The sequence below is a fragment of the Coregonus lavaretus genome (genome assembly GCF_964263955.1).
Source record: "Coregonus lavaretus genome assembly, chromosome: 4".
Taxonomy (NCBI): Eukaryota; Metazoa; Chordata; class Actinopteri; order Salmoniformes; family Salmonidae; genus Coregonus; species Coregonus lavaretus.
In genome coordinates, this window is record NC_139991.1 from 57,081,615 (window position 1) to 57,107,467 (window position 25,853).

General features: G+C 42.7%; 1 protein-coding gene and 1 long non-coding RNA gene across 2 annotated transcripts in view; one reads left to right on the plus strand and one right to left on the minus strand.

Moving 5' to 3' along the window:
- Nucleotides 1-25,473, plus strand: part of LOC311128511 (tumor necrosis factor receptor superfamily member 10B-like) — a 35,845-nt gene extending 10,372 nt beyond the window's left edge. The window contains exons 2-10 of the mRNA XM_084160704.1: nt 10,485-10,656; nt 11,725-11,856; nt 14,128-14,239; nt 14,492-14,625; nt 14,897-14,989; nt 17,432-17,490; nt 19,974-20,279; nt 20,688-20,724; nt 22,660-25,473. Coding sequence (XP_084016830.1) covers nt 10,485-10,656; nt 11,725-11,856; nt 14,128-14,239; nt 14,492-14,625; nt 14,897-14,989; nt 17,432-17,490; nt 19,974-20,279; nt 20,688-20,724; nt 22,660-22,961 — 1,347 coding nt within the window. The 3' untranslated portion in view covers nt 22,962-25,473. The remainder of the gene's footprint in view (nt 1-10,484; nt 10,657-11,724; nt 11,857-14,127; nt 14,240-14,491; nt 14,626-14,896; nt 14,990-17,431; nt 17,491-19,973; nt 20,280-20,687; nt 20,725-22,659) is intronic.
- The window catches only part of LOC311127976, a 1,008,662-nt gene that overhangs the window by 402,050 nt on the left and 580,759 nt on the right, over nt 1-25,853 (minus strand). The window lies entirely within an intron of this gene.

Sequence of the window (25,853 nt, forward strand, 5' to 3'; positions counted from 1 at the left end):
CTTGCACTGGGGTTGCATCATACTGTAGTCTGCATGTGACTTCTCTACTCTATCAACGCCAGTGCTCGCAGTGGAATGTAAGAGGTGCCAGCCTGGTACTCTTTCATTTCACTGTACCATGTTTTGTATTTTGAGACAGTATTCTAAAAGACAGTATCATATAAGAGACATATTCTAAAGTTCTACAGTTTTAAACTATATGTTTTCCATGTGACTTTTAATTGTGAATCATACATAGCATGAAGTAGCAGAAACAATCACTTTGGTGACCAATAGTGGATCCTATCCATAGCCACACTGTTGAACTTGTACTTCTACTAATATAGAAGTAGTAGGCCTCCCTGATGGTTGTCTTTTCCTTTGTTGCCCATAGAGATAGAGAGTGATTTCCTGTGTGAAGCCACACCCAGTAGTAAAGTAAACCAAACCACAGATAACATCTAGTATAAATGAGTGCGGGCTGGGCATGACTAGATTGATGCCACTAATAATCTGTAAATCTGTGTATTTTCTACACAGGAAATGTACTGAAGAGACAGGCACGTACACTGCAGCCATTTGCAATGGGGTGGAGGGGGGACCATTAGGGGGAGTTGAAAGTCCGCTCGATTAGGGGGGTTGAAAGTCTACTCGCAGTCCCCTAGCAACAAGCATTGACCGGCGAGAAGACTCCAGAAGTTTCTGTTGTTTACAGAAGAGATAAACAATGACATCGCCACCCCAGAGAGAGAAGTAATTTGGTCTAAGTAGCGGAACAATGCATGACTACAAACTTGGATCTGGTGATTAGGCTACTCAGTCCAAAACAACCTCTGGTGCTGGATTGTACACAGCAAATTGGCCAGAGTTACCTAGTGTTGATTTTTCAGTGTAACATTTCTAGTGTTGATTCAGGTGTTCAATTACATCTGTACGTGTTGAAGGCCCAGTGCAGTCAACAACGTGATTTTCCTGTGTTTTATGTATACATATTTCCACACTACGCAGTTGGAATAATACTGTGAAATTGTGAAAATTATGATAATGCCCTTTTAGAGCTGTTTGAAAAGACTGAAATTTCAGCCTGTTTTGGTGGGATGGAGCTTTGGCCTTTCCATGGTGACTACTCCTTGCAGTAAATTAGTTAATAGACCAATAAGAATGAAAATGTGAAACCTCTCTGCCAATAACAGATCGTTTTCAGTTTTCCCCTTCCCACTCAGACAACTCCCAGACAGTCCTAGATAAATTCTTGCTTGAGAAATTGCTCTTTGCTAAGAAGCTATTTTTGACCATTTTAATTGAAAACAATCACAGTAAGGTACTTAATTGTACCCAGAAATGATTTGATATTGAGATAAAAAAACGGCTATATTGGACCATTGAATTAACACTCAGTGGTGTAAAAGAACCCCAGTGTTGGTGTTAATAACCAGTATTAAACCAAAACCACGACCATCATTATCATATTTCCCAGCATGCTCTATTACCGGTCGATTTTTTAAAATTGTTTTTACATGTACATTGACTAATTAATCTTATGCTACTCAAATTTAAATAACATTTATTTTGTTACCCTAATTCAATCTGTTACTTGAACTTATTGCACCCGTTACTGAAATGTGACCGACCGGCTCGATCTGCAGCGAAATTTGAAATGGTGTTTTTTACATTGGATAAAAGTTGAAAAGGAAAGGGAAAGGGAGACTCAGAGCTAGAAAATGGTATATCATACTCTACAGTTGAGGGACAATGGGAAAGTAATTCTGCTTTGAAAGTTGATAAACCTCCCAAAAGTTAATGAACCTCCCAAGTTGCGCAGTGGTCTAAGGCACTGCATTGCAGTGCTAGCTGTGCCACTAGAGATCCTGGTTCAAATCCAGGCTCTGTCGTAGCCGGCTGCGACCGGGAGACCCATGGGGCGGCACACAATTCATCCAGGGTAGGGGAGGGAATGGCCGGCAGGGATGTAGCTCAGTTGGTAAAGCATTTTGTGGGTTTGATTCCCACGGGGGGCCAGTATAAAACAATTATGTATGCACTAACTGTGAGTCGCTCTGGATAAGAGTGTCTGCTAAATGACTAAAATGTAAATGTAATAAACTTGTAACCCCACTTTTGAGAAAATGGCCCTTGAATGTTTTGGTACACCTACTGGAGAGCTCTTCTTTGTCTACACCCATTCAGCATCGTTCACACCCTCTTAAGCCTTAGCCCCACCCATCTCTTTAAGGATTCACGTGAGGCCATATGCTAAACAGAGTGAGTACGGTAGTTTACTAAACAAACAAAGATTGCAAGACTAAAGGCTGGTTTCAAATCAAATCAAATCAAATTTTATTGGTCACATGCGCTGAATACAACAGGTGCAGACATTGCAGTGAAATGCTTACTTACAGCCCTTAACCAACAGTGCATTTATTTTAAACAAAAAAAGTAAGAATAAAACAACAACAACAAAAAAGTGTTGAGAAAAAAAGAGCAGAAGTAAAATAAAGTGACAGTAGGGAGGCTATATATACAGTAAAATAAAGTGACAGTAGGGAGGCTATATATACAGGGGGGTACCGTTGCAGAGTCAATGTGCGGGGGCACCGGCTAGTTGAGGTAGTTGAGGTAATATGTACATGTGGGTAGAGTTAAAGTGACTATGCATAAATACTTAACAGAGTAGCAGCAGCGTAAAAAGGATGGGGTGGGGGGGCAGTGCAAATAGTCCGGGTAGCCATGATTAGCTGTTCAGGAGTCTTATGGCTTGGGGGTAGAAGCTGTTGAGAAGTCTTTTGGACCTAGACTTGGCACTCCGGTACCGCTTGCCGTGCGGTAGCAGAGAGAACAGTCTATGACTAGGGTGGCTGGAGTCTTTGACAATTTTGAGGGCCTTCCTCTGACACCGCCTGGTATAGAGGTCCTGGATGGCAGGGAGCTTTGCCCCAGTGATGTACTGGGCCGTACGCACTACCCTCTGTAGTGCCTTGCGGTTTATACTACGTCTATCAACATGTCTGTAGACAGTTGTCGCAGTAACATCATGAACATTCTATTGTCACCCGCCATCAAACTTGTTGTTGTTATGAAAAAATATAATCACAAAAATGACAGGCTGCATGACATCAGCATCCTGGTGGTCCAAAATAGCATAACTGGTGTATTTTAACACCAATAAACCCATCCGTTTAAAAATGAATTGAGTATATTGTATGTCAATCTAGCAAACCAGGCAACTAAAAACAACTCTCAAAACAATGTTTTGGTTCGTTTATGGCTTGTTAGCTAGCTAACTAATGTTAAGTTAGCTGGCTAGCCAGTTCAAATAATGGCCCTATCATAGCTGACAACATCTTAACTTAGCTAATTTGCATTAATTATTACAGGAAAATAAACTCATAACAACATAATTATTTACAAGTTAATGGCGAGCTAATTACAGAAAATGGCTTGCGATTGTGAGTGTGACAAAATAAAAGCAGGGCATTTTACTGGAGGATTGTAGAATGAACGTTATATATTAATTTGATTTGTTGTTCTTCACATTACCGTCTCTGGTAAACACACACTATATCAAATAAAATCAACATTTATTTGTCACTTGCACAGGCTACAGAAGGTGTAAATGGTACAGTGAAATGGTTACTTGCATATTGGAGTCTTTTGTTTAGACATGTAGCTAGCTAGCTAAACAATGAACCATAATCCCAAATCATAATTTTACTATCATGCATGAATCTGCAGGCAGCCAAGGCTAATCAACTAGGTTCAATGTTAGCTAGCTAGCTAACATTAGGCTATAACTAGCATTGCAAATGGCTTTCTGAGATATGAATAATATTACTACACAGATCATACACGTAACGTTAGCTAGCGAGCCAGCCAGCTAACATTAGCTATCTAGCTAACAGTACGCTTTAACTTGCAATGAAAATAACTTTCTGACAAAATTAGAAACGTACATTGCCATTCAAAAGTTTGGGGTCACTTAGAAATGTCCTTGTTTTTGAAAGAAAAGCAATTTTTTTTAAACATTTTGCAGGCCATCAAAAAATAAAAAGCGAATTATTATGCTCACTTAGCTGTGCCTCACAAGTAATACAACAAACTATATATTACTAGTGTGATCATTTACCTAATTTGAAAATATATAATTTCAAAATGGTTTGAGAAGAACAACATCGGCAGGGCAATTCAAACATAGCCATAGTACAACCTGGTCTCAGAGCATTTCGTATTATTCTGTAAGTAAATCTGAGACACTCGTATGGTATTTATTCATTTGCGGATGTCCATCAACCATTTTGTATGATATGTTACGAATTACAATTCTTGTCAATCTTGTCAATGATCTCAAGGCAGCTGGAACCATAGTCACCAAAAAACAATTGGTAACACACTACGCCGTGAAGGACTGAAATCCTGCAGCGCCCGCAAGGTCCCCCTGCTCAAGAAAGCACATATACAGGGCCGTCTGAAGTTTGCCAATGAACATCTGAATGATTCAGAGGAGAACTTGGTGAAAGTGTTGTGGTCAGATGAGACCAAAATGGAGCTCTTTGGCATCAACTCAACTCGCTGTGTTTGGAGGAGGAGGAATGCTGCCTATGACCCCAAGAACACCATCCCCATAGTCAAACATGGAGGTGGAAACATTATGCATTGGGGTTGTTTGTCTGCTAAGGGGACAGGACAACTTCACCACATCAAAGGGACGATGGACAGGGCCATGTACCGTCAAATCATGGGTGACAACCTCCTTCCCTCAGCCAGGGCATTGAAAATGGGTCGTGGATGGGTATTCCAGCATGACAATGACCCAAAACACACGGCCAAGGCAACAAAGGAGTGGCTCAAGAAGAAGCACATTAAGGTCCTGGAGTGGCCTAGCCAGTCTCCAGACCTTAATCCCATAGAAAATCTGTGGAGGGAGCTGAAGGTTCGAGTTGCCAAACGTCAGCCTCGAAACCTTAATGACTTGGAGAAGATCTGCAAAGGGGAGTGGAACAAAATCTCTCCTTAGATGTGTGCAAACCTGGTGGCCAACTACAAGAAACGTCTGACCTCTGTGATTGCCAACAAGGGTTTTGCCACCAAGTACTAAGTCATGTTTTGCAGAGGGGTCAAATACTTATTTCCCTCATTTAAAATGCAAATCAATTTATAACATTTTTGACATGCGTTTTTCTGGATTTTGTTGTTGTTATTCTATCTCTCACTGTTCAAATAAACCTACCATTAAAATTATAGACTGATCATGTCTTTACCAGTGGGCAAACATACAAAATCAGCAGGGGATCAAATTTTCCCTCACTGTATCCCCTTAAGCGTCTCTCCACTCCCTGTGTTTCTATCTCAGCCTACCTTCCTCTTAGCAATACTTTCCTTAACTAATCTGAACCTCCATATCAGGGCCTGTTTCCTCCATCCGCCTGTCCAGTTAATCTGAGCGGATGGGTGTACAGTATCCCCACTAACACGTATTTCCCTCCCAGATAATGGATGAGAGGCTAATGGGAAAGGCATGATTGGGATACAGAGGAGGGTCAGCGTCCCACTCCCCAGGGGTGTAATGAGGTACAGCCTGCTGCTCCTTATCAGATATGGCTATGATTGAAATCATCTGTCCTATATCAAATAAAGTACATTCTGCCTTGACCCCTCTGCTGTGTGTGTGTGTCTTTTCCCCGTTCTCCCTGAGATAATGATGTCACTGTACGACCCACAGGAGGGGAATAAAACCCCTCTAAATACCACATTGATAACCTGCTCAGCTGAAAGGGGGTCCTGTCATTCAGCAATAAATACAACTTCAGTGTACACAGTGGCATGTGTTAAGTGTTGCAGGGCAATTTGGAAGTACCCCTGGCAATGACAGGAACTGGATGAGAGTAACTGCTGCCGGACTGAGGGACAGTGAAGCTCACAAAAGCTGCAGTCCATTCATTCTCTTTCTCTCGCTCTCTCTTTCTCTCTCTCTCTCTCCCGTTCTCTCTCTCTCGCGGTCTCTCTTGCTCTCCCTTTTTTTCTCTCCCTCTCCCTCTCGCTCACTCTTTCTCTTGCTCTCTCTCTCTCGCTCCCTGTTTCTCTCTCTCTCTCTCTTTCTCTATCTCTCTGTTTCTCTCTCTTTCTCTCTCTCTCTCTGCCATGTGCAGGGCAGGATGTATGCTGTACTGTACCACACTAGAGTATTTAATATTGGTGGGCTGCCAGAGACATGGGATTGTGGCTTTAGGACTTGGAGAGCTCTCTCTCGGCACTGAGGTTAAGGTGGCCACTACGGTCCTCTTCCTTATGAAAACTCTACCACATTGTGGCTGATCTAAGAGTGTGTGTGTGTGTCTGTGTGTGTGTGTGTGTGCGTGTGTTTGGTTTTACTATCCTTGTGGGGACCAGAAGTCATAGTAAACCAATCAAAATTCGGACAAAAAAGGCTATTTTAGGCTTAGGGTTAGAATTAGGGTTTAGGGTTAGAGTTAGGGATTTGGGGTTAGGGGTTAGGGAAAATAGGATTTAGAATGGGAATCAATTGTTTGGTCCCCACAAGGATAGTAAAACAAACGTGTGTGCGTGTGTGCATGCGTGCGTGCGTGCGTGTTGCACGTGTGTACTGCCCAGTGTTTACATAATCAGGTCAATACCATGAAACGATTTATTTGAAGTTTTTCAATACATGTTCATATTTGTGGATACTTTTAAAGTAAATACCTGCAGTCAACTTGTGCAAAACGTTAGGAGATAAAGCTGATTGCGTTCTTAATTTCACCTGTCACATTATTGTATATTTATTAAGCTTACCGTAGTTCCCCAGAACAGCTGAGCCAGTCACGTGTTTGTTTGTAAATAGCACAATGGAGAAAGCAGGAGCAGGTGAGTCCAGCTGTGTATTGGCATGGGTTGTGTTTTATATTGAAGTCAACAGTGTTTAGTTGCTTTAATAGAGTGATCAGGGTCATGCAACCATAGTTTTCCTTCACAGAAAATACATTAGTGCACATTTGGCAGAAAATAGCTTCATTTTCATCAGATGACAACAGATGTGCAACGCTATTTTTTGTAGAAACGATGCATGGCCATTATATGTATAATGTTCATCATAGAAAGCCAGCTACATTTCCTAATGTTTTGCTTAAAGTTAATCTTGCATTTTAGCTGAGAAAAGTAGGCTACACCGAAAAGTACTGGAGAAAAGTCAGAGCATTGTCTGCTGATAGAATGCCCGTTCATTTTCATCCGAGTGGAGAAGTGCAACTGAAGCACAAAATTAGCATTCTGGTAATAGACGCCTAATGGGCTTTTTTTGCTGACTTTTTGGGGCGCCCCCTTGTGTGCTAAGCCAGTAATACCGTACAATGAAAGAAGGACAGTATGATGATATGAAAATCTGGATAGTAACTAGTAACTACAAGGAAATAACCAGTGTGAAATGAACGTGCAGGCAGTTACACAAAAGGTGTGTGAAAAGTGGTAAGGCCTGTAGTCAAGGGTACAGGTAGCTGTAATGTTGGTCGATCAGGTTTTGAGGCATCATTTAAAATGTCTGCATTTAGGACTTAATACTGTACAATATGTCTGTCTACTACTCCGTTTCATACCAAGAGCTTACTGTACAATATGGAAGTCATTTAGCAGAATAGACAGACTATTTCCCCAATTCAATGCTTGAGCAGCAAACCTCAGTCACACAAGAAACTCTCTCTCGCTAATGGCCATGGCTCAATGGGAAAATTCCATTGTTAGATATTTCTCGCCCCATAAAGTGACCTTTTCCCTCTGTGGGGCGCCTCTAAACTGCTGAGACAAGAACAGGTTTGTCTGTGAGGATGGGATGGCTTCTGCATGGAGGAATCTAGTGATCCACAGGCCCAGGAATGCACTCAGACAGGATGTTATGTCAGTGCTCAGCAGCCCTTCGTGCATGTGGTTGTGTGTTTGTGTTTGTGTCCGTGTGTCTGATGTGTGTCTGTGTGTGCATGTGTTGTGTGTGTATTTTCCAGTACCCACCTGAGGGGTATACTACTAAAGCTAGGATCAAGGAGTTAGCTATCTAACTTGCCAAACATTTTTTTGGGGGGGATAAGCTTGAAATGGACATGGTCTAAATGACCCAACAACCAAAAACTTTAGCTTTCTTAATTAACCAAAAAATCTAGTTATTTCTGCTTGTTTATCAAAGTTAGCTGGCTAACTCGTTGATCCTGCTTTGTAGTATACCCCTCAGGCTTTTGATTGGGCACATAACCATGGTTACGCTTCTAAGCAAGCCTGATGACTGTTTATGGGATTCGTCATGGTTTCACTACTTCTCTTGTCTATAGTGTGCTTCCAATGCATGGCTCAAGCTCTCCTCTCTCTTCCCTGTGCTTTTCTCCTTTTTCTCTCTTTCCCTCTTTCACAAGCATGCTGTCGTTTTCCTCTTTCTCCTTCTTTTTCACACGGCCTCAGTCCTTTGCTTTCCCCCCTCTCCCCTCCCTCACTGTCACACACTCAACTCTTTAACTCTCTCTGTACAATCTTACAAGCGTTCTCTCTTTCTGCCCTCACTCTCTCTCTCTCCCCCCTCTCTTTGCCTCTTCTCTCTCACTATGTTTGGATAAAGCTAAATGGTGTGATTGTGAGTGCTCTGCCGGTTGTCGGCCCCTCCGCTCTGCCTCCCCATGTCTGTGGAAAGTCTGACGTGAGCAGGGGAGAGGGGGTGGGAGGGGGGAGAAGGAGAGAGCCAGCAAGAGGCTCGGCGGCTGCACAGCAGCGCTGCACCGGCCAGGAAACTCCCTGTGAACAACAAGGCATGGCCGCCTTCCACAGAGCCAAGTGAGGAACGACAGGAGCTTAGAGTCAGGAGTCAAGTCTGTTTGTCAGGAGTCAACTTCAGTCTGTAAGGAGTCAACTCTAGTCTGACACAAGTCAACTCCAGTCTAAGATTAAGAAGTCAACTCCAGTCTGTGAGAGTCAGGAGTCAACTCCAGTCTGTCAGGAGTCAACTCCACTAGTTTCCCAGGAATTCCATATAACCCACCATTGGAATAGTTGCTATGTTCATACACTGTCTTTGCTTACAAACTACTGCCCGTGCACACACAGACCTATTCTGAAAACTGGAACTCTACCTTTGAGGGGAGTATACCTGGTAATACTATAACGTTTTTTTATAGTACCAGAAATCTGTGATTTCAATACGTTATGTTATTTGACCATGGGAAAAACAAAAGAGCTATTGTGTAAATATTGTGGGTTCGATTGAACTGAGCGCTGTGTGCCAGTTATGGGGGTGGGAGGGTGGGGTCTACGAGAGAGAGACAAAACCTACCAAAACTAGGCTGCCCATTTACACAAGGAGGTGTCGTGTTGCTTCGTGGCGGTGTCGCATGTCGGCCTAGTCAAAGCGCTGGGGTTTAAGAATGTGGGTCATTTGAAGTAGAGGCACTAAAGCGTGTTGTTCGCCGGTGAATAGGGCCTTCTCACAGTGACACGGTGAAAAGGCGTGTGAACAAACACCGGTGCCTGGGGGCCACACTAAAGTGCTCCGCTGTATTCTACTCTGTCCCCCCATCCATACAAGCCCTGATTTTATCCAGCACATTAATGGATTACTGGAATCACATCTGATATGGGAAGCAACATGGTAGCGTTAGCTATAGGATACCCTATCAATCCCCATAGTCTCCTCACTAGAGAGGATTATGGTTGTCCAAGACAATGGATTTAACCAAAATCACATTTTGAATATATTGAAATTGTTTGGATACGCTTTGAACTGTCTGTTTTGAAGTGTCTGTCTGTGCATGTGTAAAAAAAAAAATATATATATATATATAAAGGGAGTTCAAAACAGATTTTTTGAAATGTGGTGTAGTGCAATACCATTTTATTCAATAATATCTAATTCTAAACTGGTAAAAATATAATAAAATGGTATTGCACACCACCACATTTCAAAAAATCTGTTTTGAACTCCCTTTATGTCTTTATGCCTGGGATCTTCTCTGAACCCCAGAACATTGATGCCACGTGACCTGGCCATTCAACATGCCTAGAATCCTACTTCAACAACTGTACTGAATGGCCCGTGCCTTAATTCAACATTTAACACCAGTACATGGTGTAAACTCTGCATAATTACAGATGTTAGGTTGTTCTGTCTGTTTTCTAACTCCGGCCTGCTCTCATAATTGGCTTTCCTCTGCAGATGTTTAGATCAGATGGTTCAAATTAGGGCCCAGATTGCTCACACACGGTTTCTTATGAGAACAGAGACTCTCTTCTCTCCCCGCTCCCATGCGGGTGGGCGAGTGAGTGTGTGTATATAGACTGGTAATGTGAACCTCTCCCTCCTGTATGATATGAATGTGAGCAATCTCTCTCTCTCTCTCTATCTCTTCCACTCTTTCTCTCACTCTCTCTCTTGCTGCACTGCCCTTTCCAGGTCGTCACAGTGTTCTTAATTGACATGCCTGGTTAACTTAGGGTTAAATAAATAAATGACATTCTCTCCCTCTCTCCATCCCTGCCTCCTCTAGGTGGTGGTGTTCCTGCTGTGCTCGGGGCTGGCATACTGTGGGGCGGAGCTGAGAGGCGTGTTGGCGGCCCAGTGGTCCAGCGATGACAGGAACCGGACGCAGCGACACAGAACCTGTCTGGAGAACCATCAGTACCTCCACCAGGACCTCTGCTGCCTCAACTGCCAGGCCGGTAAGGAGAACCCAGTCCCAAAATCTGATCTAGAACCCAAGCGAGAACTTTGGTTATATACACTGCCAGGCTATCAGTACAGGCCAGCAGAATCAGAGCTACTAGAACCTGAGCCCGGAACCAGAACTAGAATCACGCCTTATAAACAGAACATAGAACCCAAGCTAGAACCAGTCCTTATGATACATTATCAACAGGCCTTCCAGAGAGGAGGGAACTCTGCCTGTATTTACAGCTACATTATTAGAGTCTGTGCCTTAGAGTCAGAGTAATGCCAACTATGTGAGGATAGCAGAGCGGAACCTATGCCCAAGCTAGCGGCAGGGAACCCAACCCAGGCTCTGTAACAACACCCAGTAGTAAACATTAAGGGAGGGAGTAGGGTTTCTTTTTTAAAAGTGGTGTTACTAGCTGAAATAGTCCCATTAAAACTTCACCACTGCGTTACTGATGCCAGCGCTGTGGAATGAGCCAAGGACTATTGCTATTTCCAATTAGATGACCTGTTTGGACCTTTTTAGGTCAGTCAGATAGGAAAAGGCAGAGAGACAGACTGCGCTGCCTCTATCTCTAGCTAGTTAGTCAGGAATGCCAATGACCTTTTCAAGCTTTTCCTCTGTACATTTCTCACGCTCCCTTCTTCCCTCTATTGCTCTAGTATCGGACTGTCTTTTCTCTAAACACATGATAATCAGGTGCCTAAAGCATGGCATGTGTGAACGGAGCGTGAAAAATGGGAATGTTACATTACAACCAAGAAAGTAGACACAAAACCACTGCAGTAGTATATAGTTTACATACGCCATGGCTATGTGTCTCTGTTCCAGTGTTAGACATAGAAAAAGCACACACATACACATACACACACACCCGACCACCATCACAACACACACATACACAAGCACACCACCCCTTTGTCTTACTCGAAGAAATGCATCAGGCTAAATATGTATTTTGACCTCAATAAGGTTATTGTTAAGTATTAATCAAACAAATAAACAGGGTATAATAGACTATTTATATTTGTAAAAAATGTATTGATTGATTGATGGGTTTATTGATGGACAGGTACGTTCGTGCAGAGGGCGTGTGACCGGGACATGGAGCAGGGGACATGTATGTCCTGCGAGCATGGCCACACCTACACAGAACACTCCAACGGGATGAACAGCTGCCTGCCCTGCACGCACTGCCGCAAGGGTAATGGATTCCTCTGACTTTTATTTGTAGTCCTGTAACTGTTGTTTGTCCTTTTACCTGTTACCTGCCCTCTTTTAGCTGTCCTTAAAGAACTGTCTTACAACAAGTTTGTGTCGTTAGAAGAAGAGACTCTCTCCATTTCACATGAAGTTAGCTATTAGCTAACCACAATGTCTCTCTCTTGTATCTGTTGCCAATTCATAAACGATTAACCAAGGTAGACACCCATTCCGGAAGTCTATTTCATGGAGCATTGGGCATTCACAGTTTAGCTTAATAGACTTTTGTTCCAGAGAGGGCAGAAGAATACATGGTCGCTTTCTCCCTGACCTCAAAGCTCCATGATAATTTGATCCAGTGGTTTTACATGGCATACGAGGGTGTGCCTTTCTTTGTTTTTTTTCACACAAACTGAATGCAGAGTGTGCGTGTTACCTGTAGTGCGTGTGTGTGCGTACTTTACCTTGCAAAGCAGTTTGGTGTGGTTGTTGTATTGTCTCCCATACCGTGTGTCTTTGTGCCATATGAAAGGCCTGACCCACTGAAAGGAGATGACTGTTACAAGGGAGTGACATGTTTTGTGCTTAGTCACTGAGAAAGAGATTTATTACATGTGTGCTTCAGTGCATACACATCTCACAGTAAACATTAGAACGATTAGTAATAATAACTTAGTAATATATACCAGTTCGGTGTGTAAAATAAACTGTTACCTGTATTATTGAATGTATGATACACTATATATACAAAAGTATGTGGACACCCCTTCAAATTAGTGGATTCTGTGATTTCAGCCACACCCGTTGCTGACAGGTGTATAAAATCAAACACACAGCCATGCAATCTTAACAAGTCAGTTCGTCAAATGTCTGCCCTGCTAGAGCTTCCCCGGTCATCTGTAAGTGCTGTTATTGTGAAGTGGAAACATCTAGGAGCAGCAACAGCTCAGCCGCGATGTGGTAGGCCACACAAGCTCACAGAATGGGACCAGCATGTGCTGAAGTGCATAGCGCATAAAAATCACCTGTCCACGGTTGCAACACTCACTACTGAGTTCCAAACTGCCTCTGGAAGCAACGTCATCACAATAACTGTTCGTCGGGAGCTTAATGAAATGGGTTCCATGGCCGAGCAGCCGCACACAAGCCTAAGGTCACCATGCGCAATGCCAATCGTCAGCTGGAGTGGTGTAAAGCTTGCCGCCATTGGACTTGGGTTCTCTGAAGTGATGAATCACGCTTCACCATCTGGTAGTCCGACGGACGAATCCCCAATGCATAGTGCCAACTCTAAAGTTTGGTGGAGGAGGAATAATGTTTTGGGGCTGTTTTTCATGGTTCGGGCTAGTTCCAGTGAAGGGAAATCTTAACGCTACAGCATACAGTGACATTCTAGACGATTCTGTGCTTCCAACTTTGTGGCAACAGTTTGGGGAAGGCCCTTTCCTGTTTCAGCATGACAATGCCCCCGTGCACAAAGCAAGGTCCATACAGAAATGGTTTGTCGAGATCGGTGTGGAAGAACATATATTATTTTACTTTTTACCCCTTTTTCGTGATATCCAATTCGTAATTACAGTCTTGTCCCATCGCTGCAACTCTCGTACAGACTCGGGAGAGGCGATGGTCGAGAGGCATGTGTCTTCCGAAACACGACCCTGCCAAGCCGCACTGCTTCTTGACACACTGCTCGCTTAACCCGGAAGGAAACACTGTACAACTGTGACCGGCCTGCCACAGGAGTCGCTAGAGCGCGATGTGACAAGGACATCCCGGCCGGCAAAACCCTCCCCTAACCCGGACGACGCTGGGCAAATTGTGCGCCGCCTCATGGGTCTCCCGGCTGCGACACAGCCTGGGGTTGAACACGGGTCTGTAGTGACGCCTCAAGCACTGCGATGCAGTGCCTTAGACCGCTGTGCCACTCGGGAGGCCTGGTGTGGAAGAACTTGACTGGCCTGCACAGAGCCCTGACCTCAACCCCATCGAACACCTTTGGGATGAATTAGAACGCCGACTGCGAGCCAGGCCTAATCGCCCAACATCAGTGCCCGACCTCACTAATGCTCTTGTGGCTGAATGGAAGCAAGTCCCTGCAGCAATGTTCCAGTGGACGCTGTTATAGCAGCAAAGGGGGGACCAACTCCATATTAATGTCCATGATTTTGGAATGAGATGCTCGACGAGCAAGTGTCCACATACCTTTGGTCATGTAGTGTATATTAGTACTTACACTCTCTCGCTCTCTCTCTCTTTTTTTCTCCCTCTTCAGATCAGAGCGAGACGGTGCCCTGTACCAGTACCACAGACACCGAGTGCCAGTGTCGAGCGGGCACCTTCTGTGTGCCAGAGCAGGCCTGTGAGGTCTGCAAGAGATGTGCCAAGTGAGTGCCACCCTAAACATTTAGAACATTAAAACCACCAGATCTCTGTCCAGAAATCACCCCAGTAGGCCTACTAAACAGCAGCCTGGACTTAGATCAGTTTTTACTCTATAGCCAACTTCTATTGTCATTGGCATGACCATAGGAGTTGGCAAGACCGCACAAACTGATCTGAGTTTAGTATTATGTCATTTTTACTGCACTAGCCCCTTCAAAAATAAAATACTAATTCCTTTTTTCTTGTCTTCCTAGGTGTAAAGCGGGGGAGGAGGTGGTGAAGAAATGCACCCCCATCTCCAACACTGTGTGTAGGAAACGGGACATCTCTCCTACCCTCCACCCACCTACCCTCCCCACCCCCGCCCCCAGCTCACCAGAGAAAATGGGTAGGCCTACATATGTCTTTACCTCTCTGTTTTATAGGCTCTTAATCTTTTTTATTGAGGACAGATCAAATAAACAGAATGAACTGCATATAGTTGATACTGATATTTTTTCAGCTTAAATAACATGACAGTTTCTTGTCAGTGGAGCGTAAATTCCTACTTTAGTGAAGTCATAGGTTATGGGGTGTTTTATTGTGAAAATGCATATTTTCTACCAAGTCTGAGATGTGATTCTGATTGGTTGTGTTTCCTCATTTCTCCTCCCCAAAAGTTACGCCATTGGTCATTCTGCTCTTGTTCTTCCTCCTCTCCATTGGGATTGGTTTGTGGCTTTGGATCAAGAGGCCATGTACATTTCGGCCAGGTGAGTAACAAAAACAAATGTCCCTTGCCACTCGCTGTTGATGGGTTCTGACTTCTAAACTTGAAATATTGTTAATCATCAGGTATCCTATAGACATGAGGAGTGCCATAGTCTGGTTTATACACCAGAAGTTAATGGTTATCTGTAGGAGGAATATATATGGTGGAGGCAATTAAGCTTGGAATGTACTGAGTAAAGGAAAGGTTGCAGTCACTGATAAGGGTGGAGAGCTGTGGATTAGTGAGGAATGGGGAAGAGGTCAGGTCACATTAAGGGAGAAGGAACAGTTTATTACCTGCATCACTTACCTGCATGTAATGTTTAGAGGGAAGGAGGAGTTCACCTAAATTGGAGGATATACAGTTGAAGTCGGAGGTTTACATACACCTTAGCCAAATATATTTAAACAGTTTTTCACAATTCCTGACATTTAATCCTAGTAAAAATTCCCTGTCTTAGGTCAGTTAGGATCAGCACTTTATTTTAAGAATGTGAAATGTCAGAATAATAGTAGAGAGAATTATTTATTTCAGCTTTAATTTCTTTCATCACATTCCCAGTGGGTCAGAAGTTTACATACACTCAATTAGTATTTGGTAGCATTGCCTTTAAATTGTTTAACTTGGGTCAAACGTTTTGGGTAGCCTTCCACAAGCTTCCCACAATAAATTGGGTGAATGTTGGCCCATTCCACCTGACAGAGCTGGTGTAACTGAGTCAGGTTTGTAGGCCTCCTTGCTCGCACACGCTTTTTCAGTTCTGCCCACAAATGTTCTATAGGATTGAGGTCAGGGCTTTGTGATGGCCACTCCAATACCTTGAATTTGTTGTTCTTAAGCCATTTTGCCACAACTTTGGAAGTATGCTTGTGGTCATTGTCCATTTGGAAGACCCATTTGCGACCAAGCTTTAACTTCCTGACTGATGTCTTGAGATGTTGCTTCAATATATCCACATAATTTTCCTTCCTCATGATGCCACCTATTTTGTGAAGTGCACCAGTCCCTCCTGCAGCAAAGCACCCACACAGCATGATGCTGCCACCCCTGTGCTTCACGGTTGAGATGGTGTGATGATCCAGGCTCTGTCTTAGCCGGCCACGACCGGGAGGCCCATGGGGTGGCGCACAATTGGCCCAGCGTTGTCCAGGGTAGGGGAGGGAATGGCCGGTAGGGATGTAGCTCAGTTGGTAGAGCATGGCGTTTGCAACGCCAGGGTTGTGGGTTCGATTCCCACGGGGGGCCAGTACGAAAAATAAAAATAATGTATGCACTCACTAACTGTAAGTCGCTCTGGATAAGAGCGTCTGCTAAATGACTAAAATGTAATGTAAATGTGTTCTTCGGCTTGCAAGCAACCCCCTTTTTCCTCCAAACATAACGATGGTCACAAACAGTTCTATTTTTGTTTCATCAGACCAGAGGATATTTCTCCAAAAAGTACGATCTTTGTCACCATGTGCAGTTGCAAACCGTAGTCTGGCTTTTTTGTGGCGGTTTTGGAGCAGTGGCTTCTTCCTTGCTGAGCGGCCTTTCAGGTTATGTCGATATAGGACTTGTTTTACAGTGGATATAGATACTTTTGTACCTGTTTCCTCCAGCATCTTCACAAGGTCCTTTGCTGTTGTTCTGGGATTGATTAGCACTTTTCGCACCAAAGTACGTTCATCTCTAGGAGACAGAACGCGTCTCCTTCCTGAGCGGTATGACGGCTGCATGGTCCCATGGTGTTTATACTTGCGTACTAATGTTTGTACAGATGAACGTGGTACCTTCAGGCATTTGGAAATTGCTCCCAAGGTTAAACAATTTTTTTTCTGAGGTCTTGGCTGATTTCTTTTGATTTTCCCATGATGTAAAGCAAAGAGGCACTGAGTTTGAAGGTAGGCCTTGAAATACATCCACAGGTACACCTCCAATTGACTCAAATTATGTCAATTAGCCTATCAGAAGCTTCTAAAGTGTGACATTATTTTCTGGAATTTTCCAAGCTGTTTAAAGGCACAGTCAACTTAGTGTATGTAAACTTCTGACCTACTGTCATTGTGATACAATTAATTATAAGTGAAATATTCTGTCTGTAAACAATTGTTGGAAAAATTACTTGTGTCATGCACAAAGTAGATGTCCTAACCGACTTGCCAAAACTATAGTTTGTTAACATGACATTTGTGGAGTGGTTGAAAAATGAGTTTTAATGACTCCAACCTAAGTGTATGTAAACTTCCGACTTCAACTGTATATATCTGTGCTGGTTGGAACATGTATTTTGTCTTATGTGGCTATGGGACCCAGTGGGTGAATAAACTTGGTTGAGCTTTATTAATCGTCCGTGAGTTTTACTCGGTTCCTTTAGAACCTAACACTGTGTATTGAAATACATATTGACACAACACTGTGTAGATTGGTTGTCTAATATGGTTGTTGTCTCCATGTGTTTTAGTTTGTCTCTCCGCTTCAGACAGTCGCTGTGACTCCAATGAGATCGTGAAGATTCCCATCGTAAGTTTTCCGCTCTATTCCTTTAGTTACAGTATGTCATTGGGGTTATGTTATCTACCATCAGTGTAGATCAAAAATCTGATTTCATCATGAGGGTCTGCGTACCCACATACACTACCGGTCCAAAGTTTTGGAACACCTACTCATTCAAGGGTTTTTCTTTATTTTTACTATTTTCTACATTGTACTATAAAATAACACATATGGAATCATGTAGTAACCAAAAAAAGTGTTAAACAAATCAAAATATATTTTATATTTGAGATTCTTCAAATAGCCACCCTTTGCCTTGATGACAGCTTTGCACACTCTTGGTATTCTCTCAACCAGCTTCACCTGGAATGCTTTTCCAACAGTCTTGAAGGACTTCACACATATGCTGAGCACTTGTTGGCTGCTTTTCCTTCACTCTGCGGTCCGACTCATCCCAAACCATCTCAATTTGGTTGAGGTCGGGGGATTGTGAAGGCCAGATCATCTGATGCAGCACTCCATCATTCTCCTTCTCTTGATAAAATAGCCCTTACACAGCCTGGAGGTGTGTTGGGTCATTGTCCTGTTGAAAAACAAATGATAGTCCGACTAAGCCCAAACCAGATGGGATGGCGTATCGCTGCAGAATGCTGTGGTAGCCATGCTGGTTAAGTGTGCCTTGAAATCTAAATAAATCACAGACAGTGTCACCAGCAAAGCACCCCCACACCATAACACCTCCTCCTCCATGCTTTATGGTGGGAAATACACATGCGGAGATCAGCCGTTCACCCACACCGCGTCTCACAAAGACACAGCGGTTGGAGCCAAAAATCTCAAATTTGGACTCCAGACCAAAGGACAGATTTCCACCGGTCTAATGTCCATTGCTTGTGTTTCTTGGCCCAAGCAAGTCTCTTCTTCTTATTGGTGTCCTTTAGTAGTGGTTTCTTTGCAGCAATTTGACCATGAAGGCCTGATTCACTCTCCTCTGAACAGTTGATGTTGAGATGTGTCTGTTACTTGAACTCTGTAAAGCATTTATTTGGGCTACAATTTCTGAGGCTGGTAACTTTAATTAACTTATCCTCGGCAGCAGAGGTAAGTTAATTAAAGTTACCAGCCCAGAGTTACCAGGTAACTCTGGGTCTTCCATTCCTGTGGCAGTCCTCATGAGAGCCAGTTTCATCATAGCGCTTGATGGTTTTTGCGAACTTCTTGAAATGTTCCGTATTGACTGACCTTCATGTCTTAAAGTAATGATGGACTGTCATTTCTCTTTGCTTATTTGAGCTGTTCTTGCCATAATATGGACTTGGTCTTTTACCAAATAGGGCTATCTTCTGTATACCCCCCTACTTTGTCACATAACAACTGATTGGCTGAAACACATTAAGAAGGAAAGAAATTAACTTTTAAGGCGGCACACCTAAAATGCATTCCAGGTGACTACCTCATGAAGCTGGTTGAGAGAATGCCAAGAGTGTGCAAAGCTGTCATCAAGGCAAAGGGTGTTTTTTTTTGTTACTACATGATTCTATATGTGTTATTTCATAGTTTTGATGTCTTCACTATTATTCTACAATGTTGAAAATAGTAAAAATAAAGAAAAACCCTTGAATGAGTGGATGTTCTAAAGCTTTTGACCGGTAGTGTAGATGCAGTCAGAGCTGGCCCTATGTGACATTTTGTTGTGTGTCCCCCACCCCCACCGCTACCTTGCGAGGACAACATTTTAGTGGCCCCCCTCTTGACAGCAAAGCGTTAATTTCATGCAAGTCTACACATTTTGACATGGGGCGTGGAGAAAATGTTTCAGTTTTAAAGCAAGTTTTCTGCAATTCTACACATTTTGCCATGGGGCGGAGAGAAGATTGCGCAACTCATTTCATACAATTCTACTCATTTTGCCATGGGACAGAGCGAAATGTTTGCATATCTGAGTGTCCAACAAAATCAATGGGGGCCCCTGGTCGTAAATTCAACCATGATTACTACAAGTTTAGATAGCTGGCTACACTAAACGTTTTAGCTGACATGGGCTGATTGAGTGACTGCCAGTGACTGCTGATGCACAACCAAATTTAGAAATTGCACCTTGTGGATTCTACTATTATAACTCTCAACAGTAAGTTGAGATCCTGACTGAGTTCCTAAAAATTGATCCGCGGGCCTACAAAAGGGGGGCCATGCTGCCAGTTAACCATCCCTGGTGTATATCAGTATATGTCTGTTGGCTGTATATGAATCTTTGGTGGTGAATTGTTTTCATGCGTCTTCTCAGAATGTCTCAGTGTACTTTGATCTGTTTAGAGACACAGTCGAAGGTCATAGTGATGCGTCACTCACTATTTCTAGTCTTGGCAGAAGATTAGTCACACCGCCCTGACCCATATCAACTAATTATGATTATATGTATGATATATTTTATGCTCGCTCTCCATGCCCTCTCCTTATATCCCTCACTCTCTCTCTCTCTTTCTCTCTATATATCTCTCTCTCTCTCTCAGGATGAGAGTGGACCCACAGCAGAGGAGAGACAAAACAGCCAGAACGCCGGCCTGGAGGGGGAAGAAGCAGAGGAGGTCCGTCCCGAGTCACGTCCCCTGCTGCAGGAGACCCAGGGTGGGCTGATCAAGGCCTCCCCTCCCCTGAGCCTGGGGGAGGACGAGGACCGGGGCCTAGGTGACAGCCTGCCCAACACCACCAGCTCCTCCCAGACAAGCCTGTCGGCCTTGCCCACCGCCGGGGCAGCCTCGTCGAGCAGCTCTCCCCGACATAGCCCCTCCACCCAGAGACTGCAGCCCACAGCCGGGGTGAGAGAAGGAGGGAGAGGTGGTTGGGGGGCGGTGGAGGGAGGGAGATGTTGAAGGATATTGGGGAAGAGAAGGTTAGAGGAGGACAGGGACCTTGCGAGAGAGGGGAACAGGGGGGATGGTGATAGCAGGGGGAGAAGGGGACAGGGACCCTGGGGATAGGTTTGGCCTAGGACACAAAACCAAACATACCCTGCTAGCAGCAGATCATGTGAGCACGGAGACTGGAGTTGTGCGTTCCTGCAGCAGACACATATCCTGAGAAGTGCAATAACACGTTTTCAGTATTTTTACCAAGGCAGACTTTCATAATACTAATAATATTTCTGAACGGATAAGGGATTTTGTCCCCGGTAATCTGTAGAAGGGCTGTGGTTAACTCTTGTTTATCCATCTGTCGTGTTTCAGGATGATCCTCTGCAGAAGAAATTGGTGCCCCTGCTAGGTAAGAGACCCCGCACAGCTGGAGGGTGGGCCGGGTTCTAGTAGGGAGGCAGTGGTGTAGTGGAGGGTATACGCAGGTATACGCCATATACCCACTTATATTTCAGTGGGCATTGCGTGTACTCACTTCTTAATCCCCACTGATACGTATTTAAGTAGTGTGGTGAAAGTATACGCTGTATCAATTAGTAAGGCTGATGGAACAGATCAGAATGTAGCTTACATTTTTTATAAACTATTATTTATTTGTTCCAAATTGAAAATGCGGGAAAACACCATTCGCATTCTAAAATGCGAACCGCACATGCAAGCAGTTTCATGGGCATAGATGGAAATATCCATTAGAAATGTATCATTGCTAATATGACTAGGATAATGCCTTTGGCTGCTAGATAATGAAAGAAAGTTGAAAGAAAACCAATAGAACAGGAGAACGCATGAGTAAGTCTTTATATAAATAATTACGTTTCTATGGTGGGATTTTGGCAATAGGCTACTTTGAAGCAAGGTAAGACATGCCTCATAATATGAAGTAAAACATCCAGGTGTCAAACAATGAAGGAACAGGAGAAATATAGCAATGCTAATGATAGGCCTAATCATCTTCTGGTAGATTGAAAGGCTTTCCCCAAAACCTTCTCTATTAAACGTTAACTAGCTACAAAGTAGCCTATGCCTACCTGTCAGAATGATATCATGATTATTTGCATCAATCCAGTGGACATTTATTTTGCCTACTCCATCTCATGTGCAACAGAAACACAGCTAACCAAACAACAGTGCTAGGTGCCTGCACACTTGAATTAAAGAGTAACTACACTCAAAAATCAAAATTTCTTAGATTTTTTCCATACCTCAAAAGTGGTCTCCTGATGTGGTTCAAGCATTGTTATGGACTTACAATTTTGTTGTTTTTCTGTTAAAGAAGTGTGACCTTGAGAGCGAAAATAGGGAAAATCTGAAACCCGTGAGTTTCTGACTCCGTTGACAGCCTCATTTATCTGTTTCAATAGTAGGCCTACTATTAGCCTACTTGCACAGTACAGCTTGGTTTGGCCTGATTGTGAAAGACCAATATGGGATTTATCAATATTGGTCATTCAGAGTGTATGTGATTGTTTCTCATAACACCTCCTCCTCCCGGGCGGGCTGGTTGGAAATGTTTTGGCAAAATGAGAGTATACCCACTTCTCCAGGCACCACTACACCACTGTAGGGTGGGGTTCCACAAACACCGTAAACAACACATTCATCATAACCTGACTGCGGTCTGTTCAGAACAGTCAATTGTTACAGAACAGTCTGATAGAAATGTATTGTTTAGAACAAATACTGTGTGATTGTCAGGTAAATAGTTTTTGCTACTGAACTATACTATTATGTAGTCACTATAGCTTGGCATTGTTTTTATCTCTGCCTGAAGTAAATTCGGTGTGTGTAGCACTTATTTACTAACGGCTCCACGTTTTAACCTCGTTAGCTCTGTATTCAGTGGTTAATTGCTTTATGAGTTAATTCTCCGGCACTAAAAGGTTAGCAACAATTTACAATTTGGATGCTAAAAAGGAGCTCTATTGTAAGACCGAGAAAATGAACAAAATGTGATGGGGGAAGCACACCGCCGCAGATTCAGAAACAGATAATAGTTGATGCAGAGCACTATTAGTTCAGTGCATGACTGTACATGTTTATCTATTGTTTATTATTGTTTTCTGCTTAAGAATTGTAATTCATTGAAGTGAAATCATCAGGAAAAGGAAAAATCACGATAAAGAGTTATGCTTTCTAAGATAAAGGGCATGACCATGTGACCAGTTCAGGAAGAAAGTCTGGACTTACTTATTGTCTATAACTAACTCCCCTAGTTTTGATATCAGCAACAATCAATTAGCAAAGATGTAACCAAGGTACCACTTCTTCTCCTTTCTCTCCCCAGGAGAGGAGACGTCCCTGAAGAAGAGCTTCGACCTCTTCGACGAGTGGCTGGACGTGCGGATCCACAACAAGTTCTTCCGCTACATCGGTGTCAATGACAACCACATCAAGATGGCAGATAGTGCCCCTCCTGGCGACAAGGTGTACGACCTGCTGAAGAACTGGATGCAGAAGGAGGGTCTGAAGGCAGACATCAATGTCCTGCTCCAGGCCCTTCTCAGCCTGGACCAGAGGCGCTCCGCTGAGAGCATCGCCTTTGCTGCCATTCAGAGGGGCTACTACAAACACGCAGACATGCCCTGACACCCCCAGCCCACTGGGGGGCGCTGCCTTGGAGACGTGTGTGGATTGCGATTAAATTAAAAACATTGTTGAAAGACAACGTCAACTCTTATCGGCCTAAATGGTCTGATGTATTCGGCCTTCAGGCCAGTGCTTTCTTTTAAAATGGAGGAGTTGGAGACGGATGTTGTTGTCTTTCGAAGATCGGCGAATATAGTCTGCTGTATTCATCCTATAGACCAGTGCTCTAAAACAAGACAAAAAATTGAAATGCAGGATTTAGAGATTCTTCTTACAAGATGACATCAACTGTAATCGACCTATATGGCCTGGTATGTTCAGCCTTGATAGGCCAACACTTTCTAAAACAAAACAAAACAAAAAGGAGGAGTTGGAGAACGATGTTAGCGGCCGTTGTGGACAGATGTAAGCTGAGAGGTGATTGGGTGGGTCTGGAGCTCACCTTTGATCTAAATGATTTTACACCCTGCCCCTTCTCTATGAGCGACTGACATGGCTTATAGGCCAATACTGACCCCTGGGACAGGGACATACACTGGTTTGTAGGAGTGGCATTAGCTAGCTTTTTGTCACTGATACTGCGTCTTCTTGATGCACTGGCCTCTGGCACATGTAGGGTTTAGAGCAACAGGTAACAAATGCCCATATTAGGCAGAAGTTTGCACGTTTAAACTACAGGTAAAGATAGACCATTTAAGCACAACGCTGTAAAGAAATTACAGTAAAATATGGACCATACTGTAAATCATGGTTGAAAATGCAGATTGATATGAGTCATAACCGTATTAGAAGTTTTAACCACAGTTAGAAATGGTCCATTTGAATATTTACATGTGTGTGTAAATATGTCTCATACGGTAGTTCGTTACTGTTTAGAAGTTCCAGAATTTGTTTATGAATTGAAACGTGCCATAGGCTCATTTAAAGTGTATAAGTGCAGGTAAGGGCAAGGAAGTTGTTTCTTATAAACGCAGAAGTGACTAAACGGAACGTTTTATAGACTGCATTGTTAGTTATTTTGTTTTTCAGTATTAATGCATTCTCACCCCACTGGACACAGACGTCAATTCAACGTCTATTCCACGTTGGTTCCAAGGGATTTCATTGAAATGACATGGAAACAACGTTGATTCAACCAGTGTGTGTCCATAGCTATTTCTTTTGTTAGTCAAATGTTTCTCAACAGTTCCTAAAATCACTCAGAGCCCTGAAGGTTCCATCATTTTTTATTTATTTACATATTTATTTTAAACGGATGATGATTATGTGTAATTATTTATGCAAACACAGCAGCCCTGGAAAACTGAAGAGCACAGTAATGTGTTGCTACATTATCATAACTACATTTAGCTACAGGGCAACATGACTGAGATCAAATGGACAGGAGTGGCTGAACTGCATTTGGGGTTAACCCTGTCCTGCTCGATGGTGGCGCACTGATCAAAGACTATGTTCAGTGCACATACGGTCAAAGAAGTTCATAATTACATATACCATTTCTGCACATAGAGTTTCTAATTCAAGAGAGCCTTTCTCTCTGTGGTAGAGCCAGAACTAAAATCCATGATTCACACTATAGGAGCGACCCAAACAGTACTTTTCACATTGTCAAGTACAGTTTGGCTTGGTAGTGGGAAAAGGCTAATAATGTTTTGATAAAAAGTTGGACCCCTTTATACATGTCAACAAACAGGTACGCAAATCACGTTGTTTCTCATTGTTTGGCTCTGACAAGAAGATGAATGAAAGCTTTTCTGGATATTTAGTCCACGTTTATTTCCTGTAGCGTCCTTTGTACAAACATTTCTAAGAGTGTATTTATGTGCTTCACAAAATATACATGTACATATTTACAGTTATTAACAAAAAAATTAAACCCTAAAAGCAGAAGGAACTGAATGAAGTGTGAAGTAAATTGTGTAGAATAGACTTAACGAGGCCATAAGTGGTGAAGTACTAGCATATGATGTTAGACACATTCAACTTAGCCCCTTTTTCATTACATTTTATAGCTGAGAGATATGAAGCTACAGTGCTGGCACTGCCATCTATTGACGGACAATGAAAAAACAGCCTGCATCAATTTCTAGGGACCTTATTTTTTTCTTCATAATGCTTTTCTACAACCTTTTTTAACACATCCCTTCCATTACTATATTACCGTTGAGACTGCTTTTGGCTTTTTTTAACGAAGTCTTAGGAGTTAGGATTATAAATTGGCGTTCATATCATGTTTGCACTCTGGCAATTGATTTGAGATTTTCTTTTTTTTCTCTTCTTTGTACTTTCTATATTTTACTACAAGCCTCACACTTTTCTAATTATTTGTTGCATAGCTCAAAATCGTGTCTATACTGCCTATGTAAATGTTTTATGAACAAAAATGTTTTCTTTATTTAAGTAATTTTCTCCCTTAGACAATTGTTTGCTTGTGTCTGGATTTCAGATACGAATGTAGCAAAGCCATTGTATTTGTTTAATGTCAATTTGAAATAAATGTTTTGTACAAATATCCCATATTTGCTTTTTGTATTGAGTCTTGTATTAATTCCATATTTTTTATTCCAAAACGGAATAACTTGAATAATTAATTCAAAATTATTTTAATACTGCATGCACTCAGTGGTTATGTATATTATAAAACAATGTGTGAATAAATGGCATATTATTAAAGTAACTGTCCAGTGAAAATCGTACTTATAAAAATGTATATTCTGTTAACCCTTTACACTCGTGGGAATTGGCCTATATGGATAGGGCTAAACGTAAATGTTTCTTAAAGAAGAAATATGAAAATACATAACCATGGTAGCAATTGAAAGGGAAAAGTTTGGAGATAATGGGAAAATTATTAGACCAAAGGTGAGTACATAACAGTTCACTTGACATAAG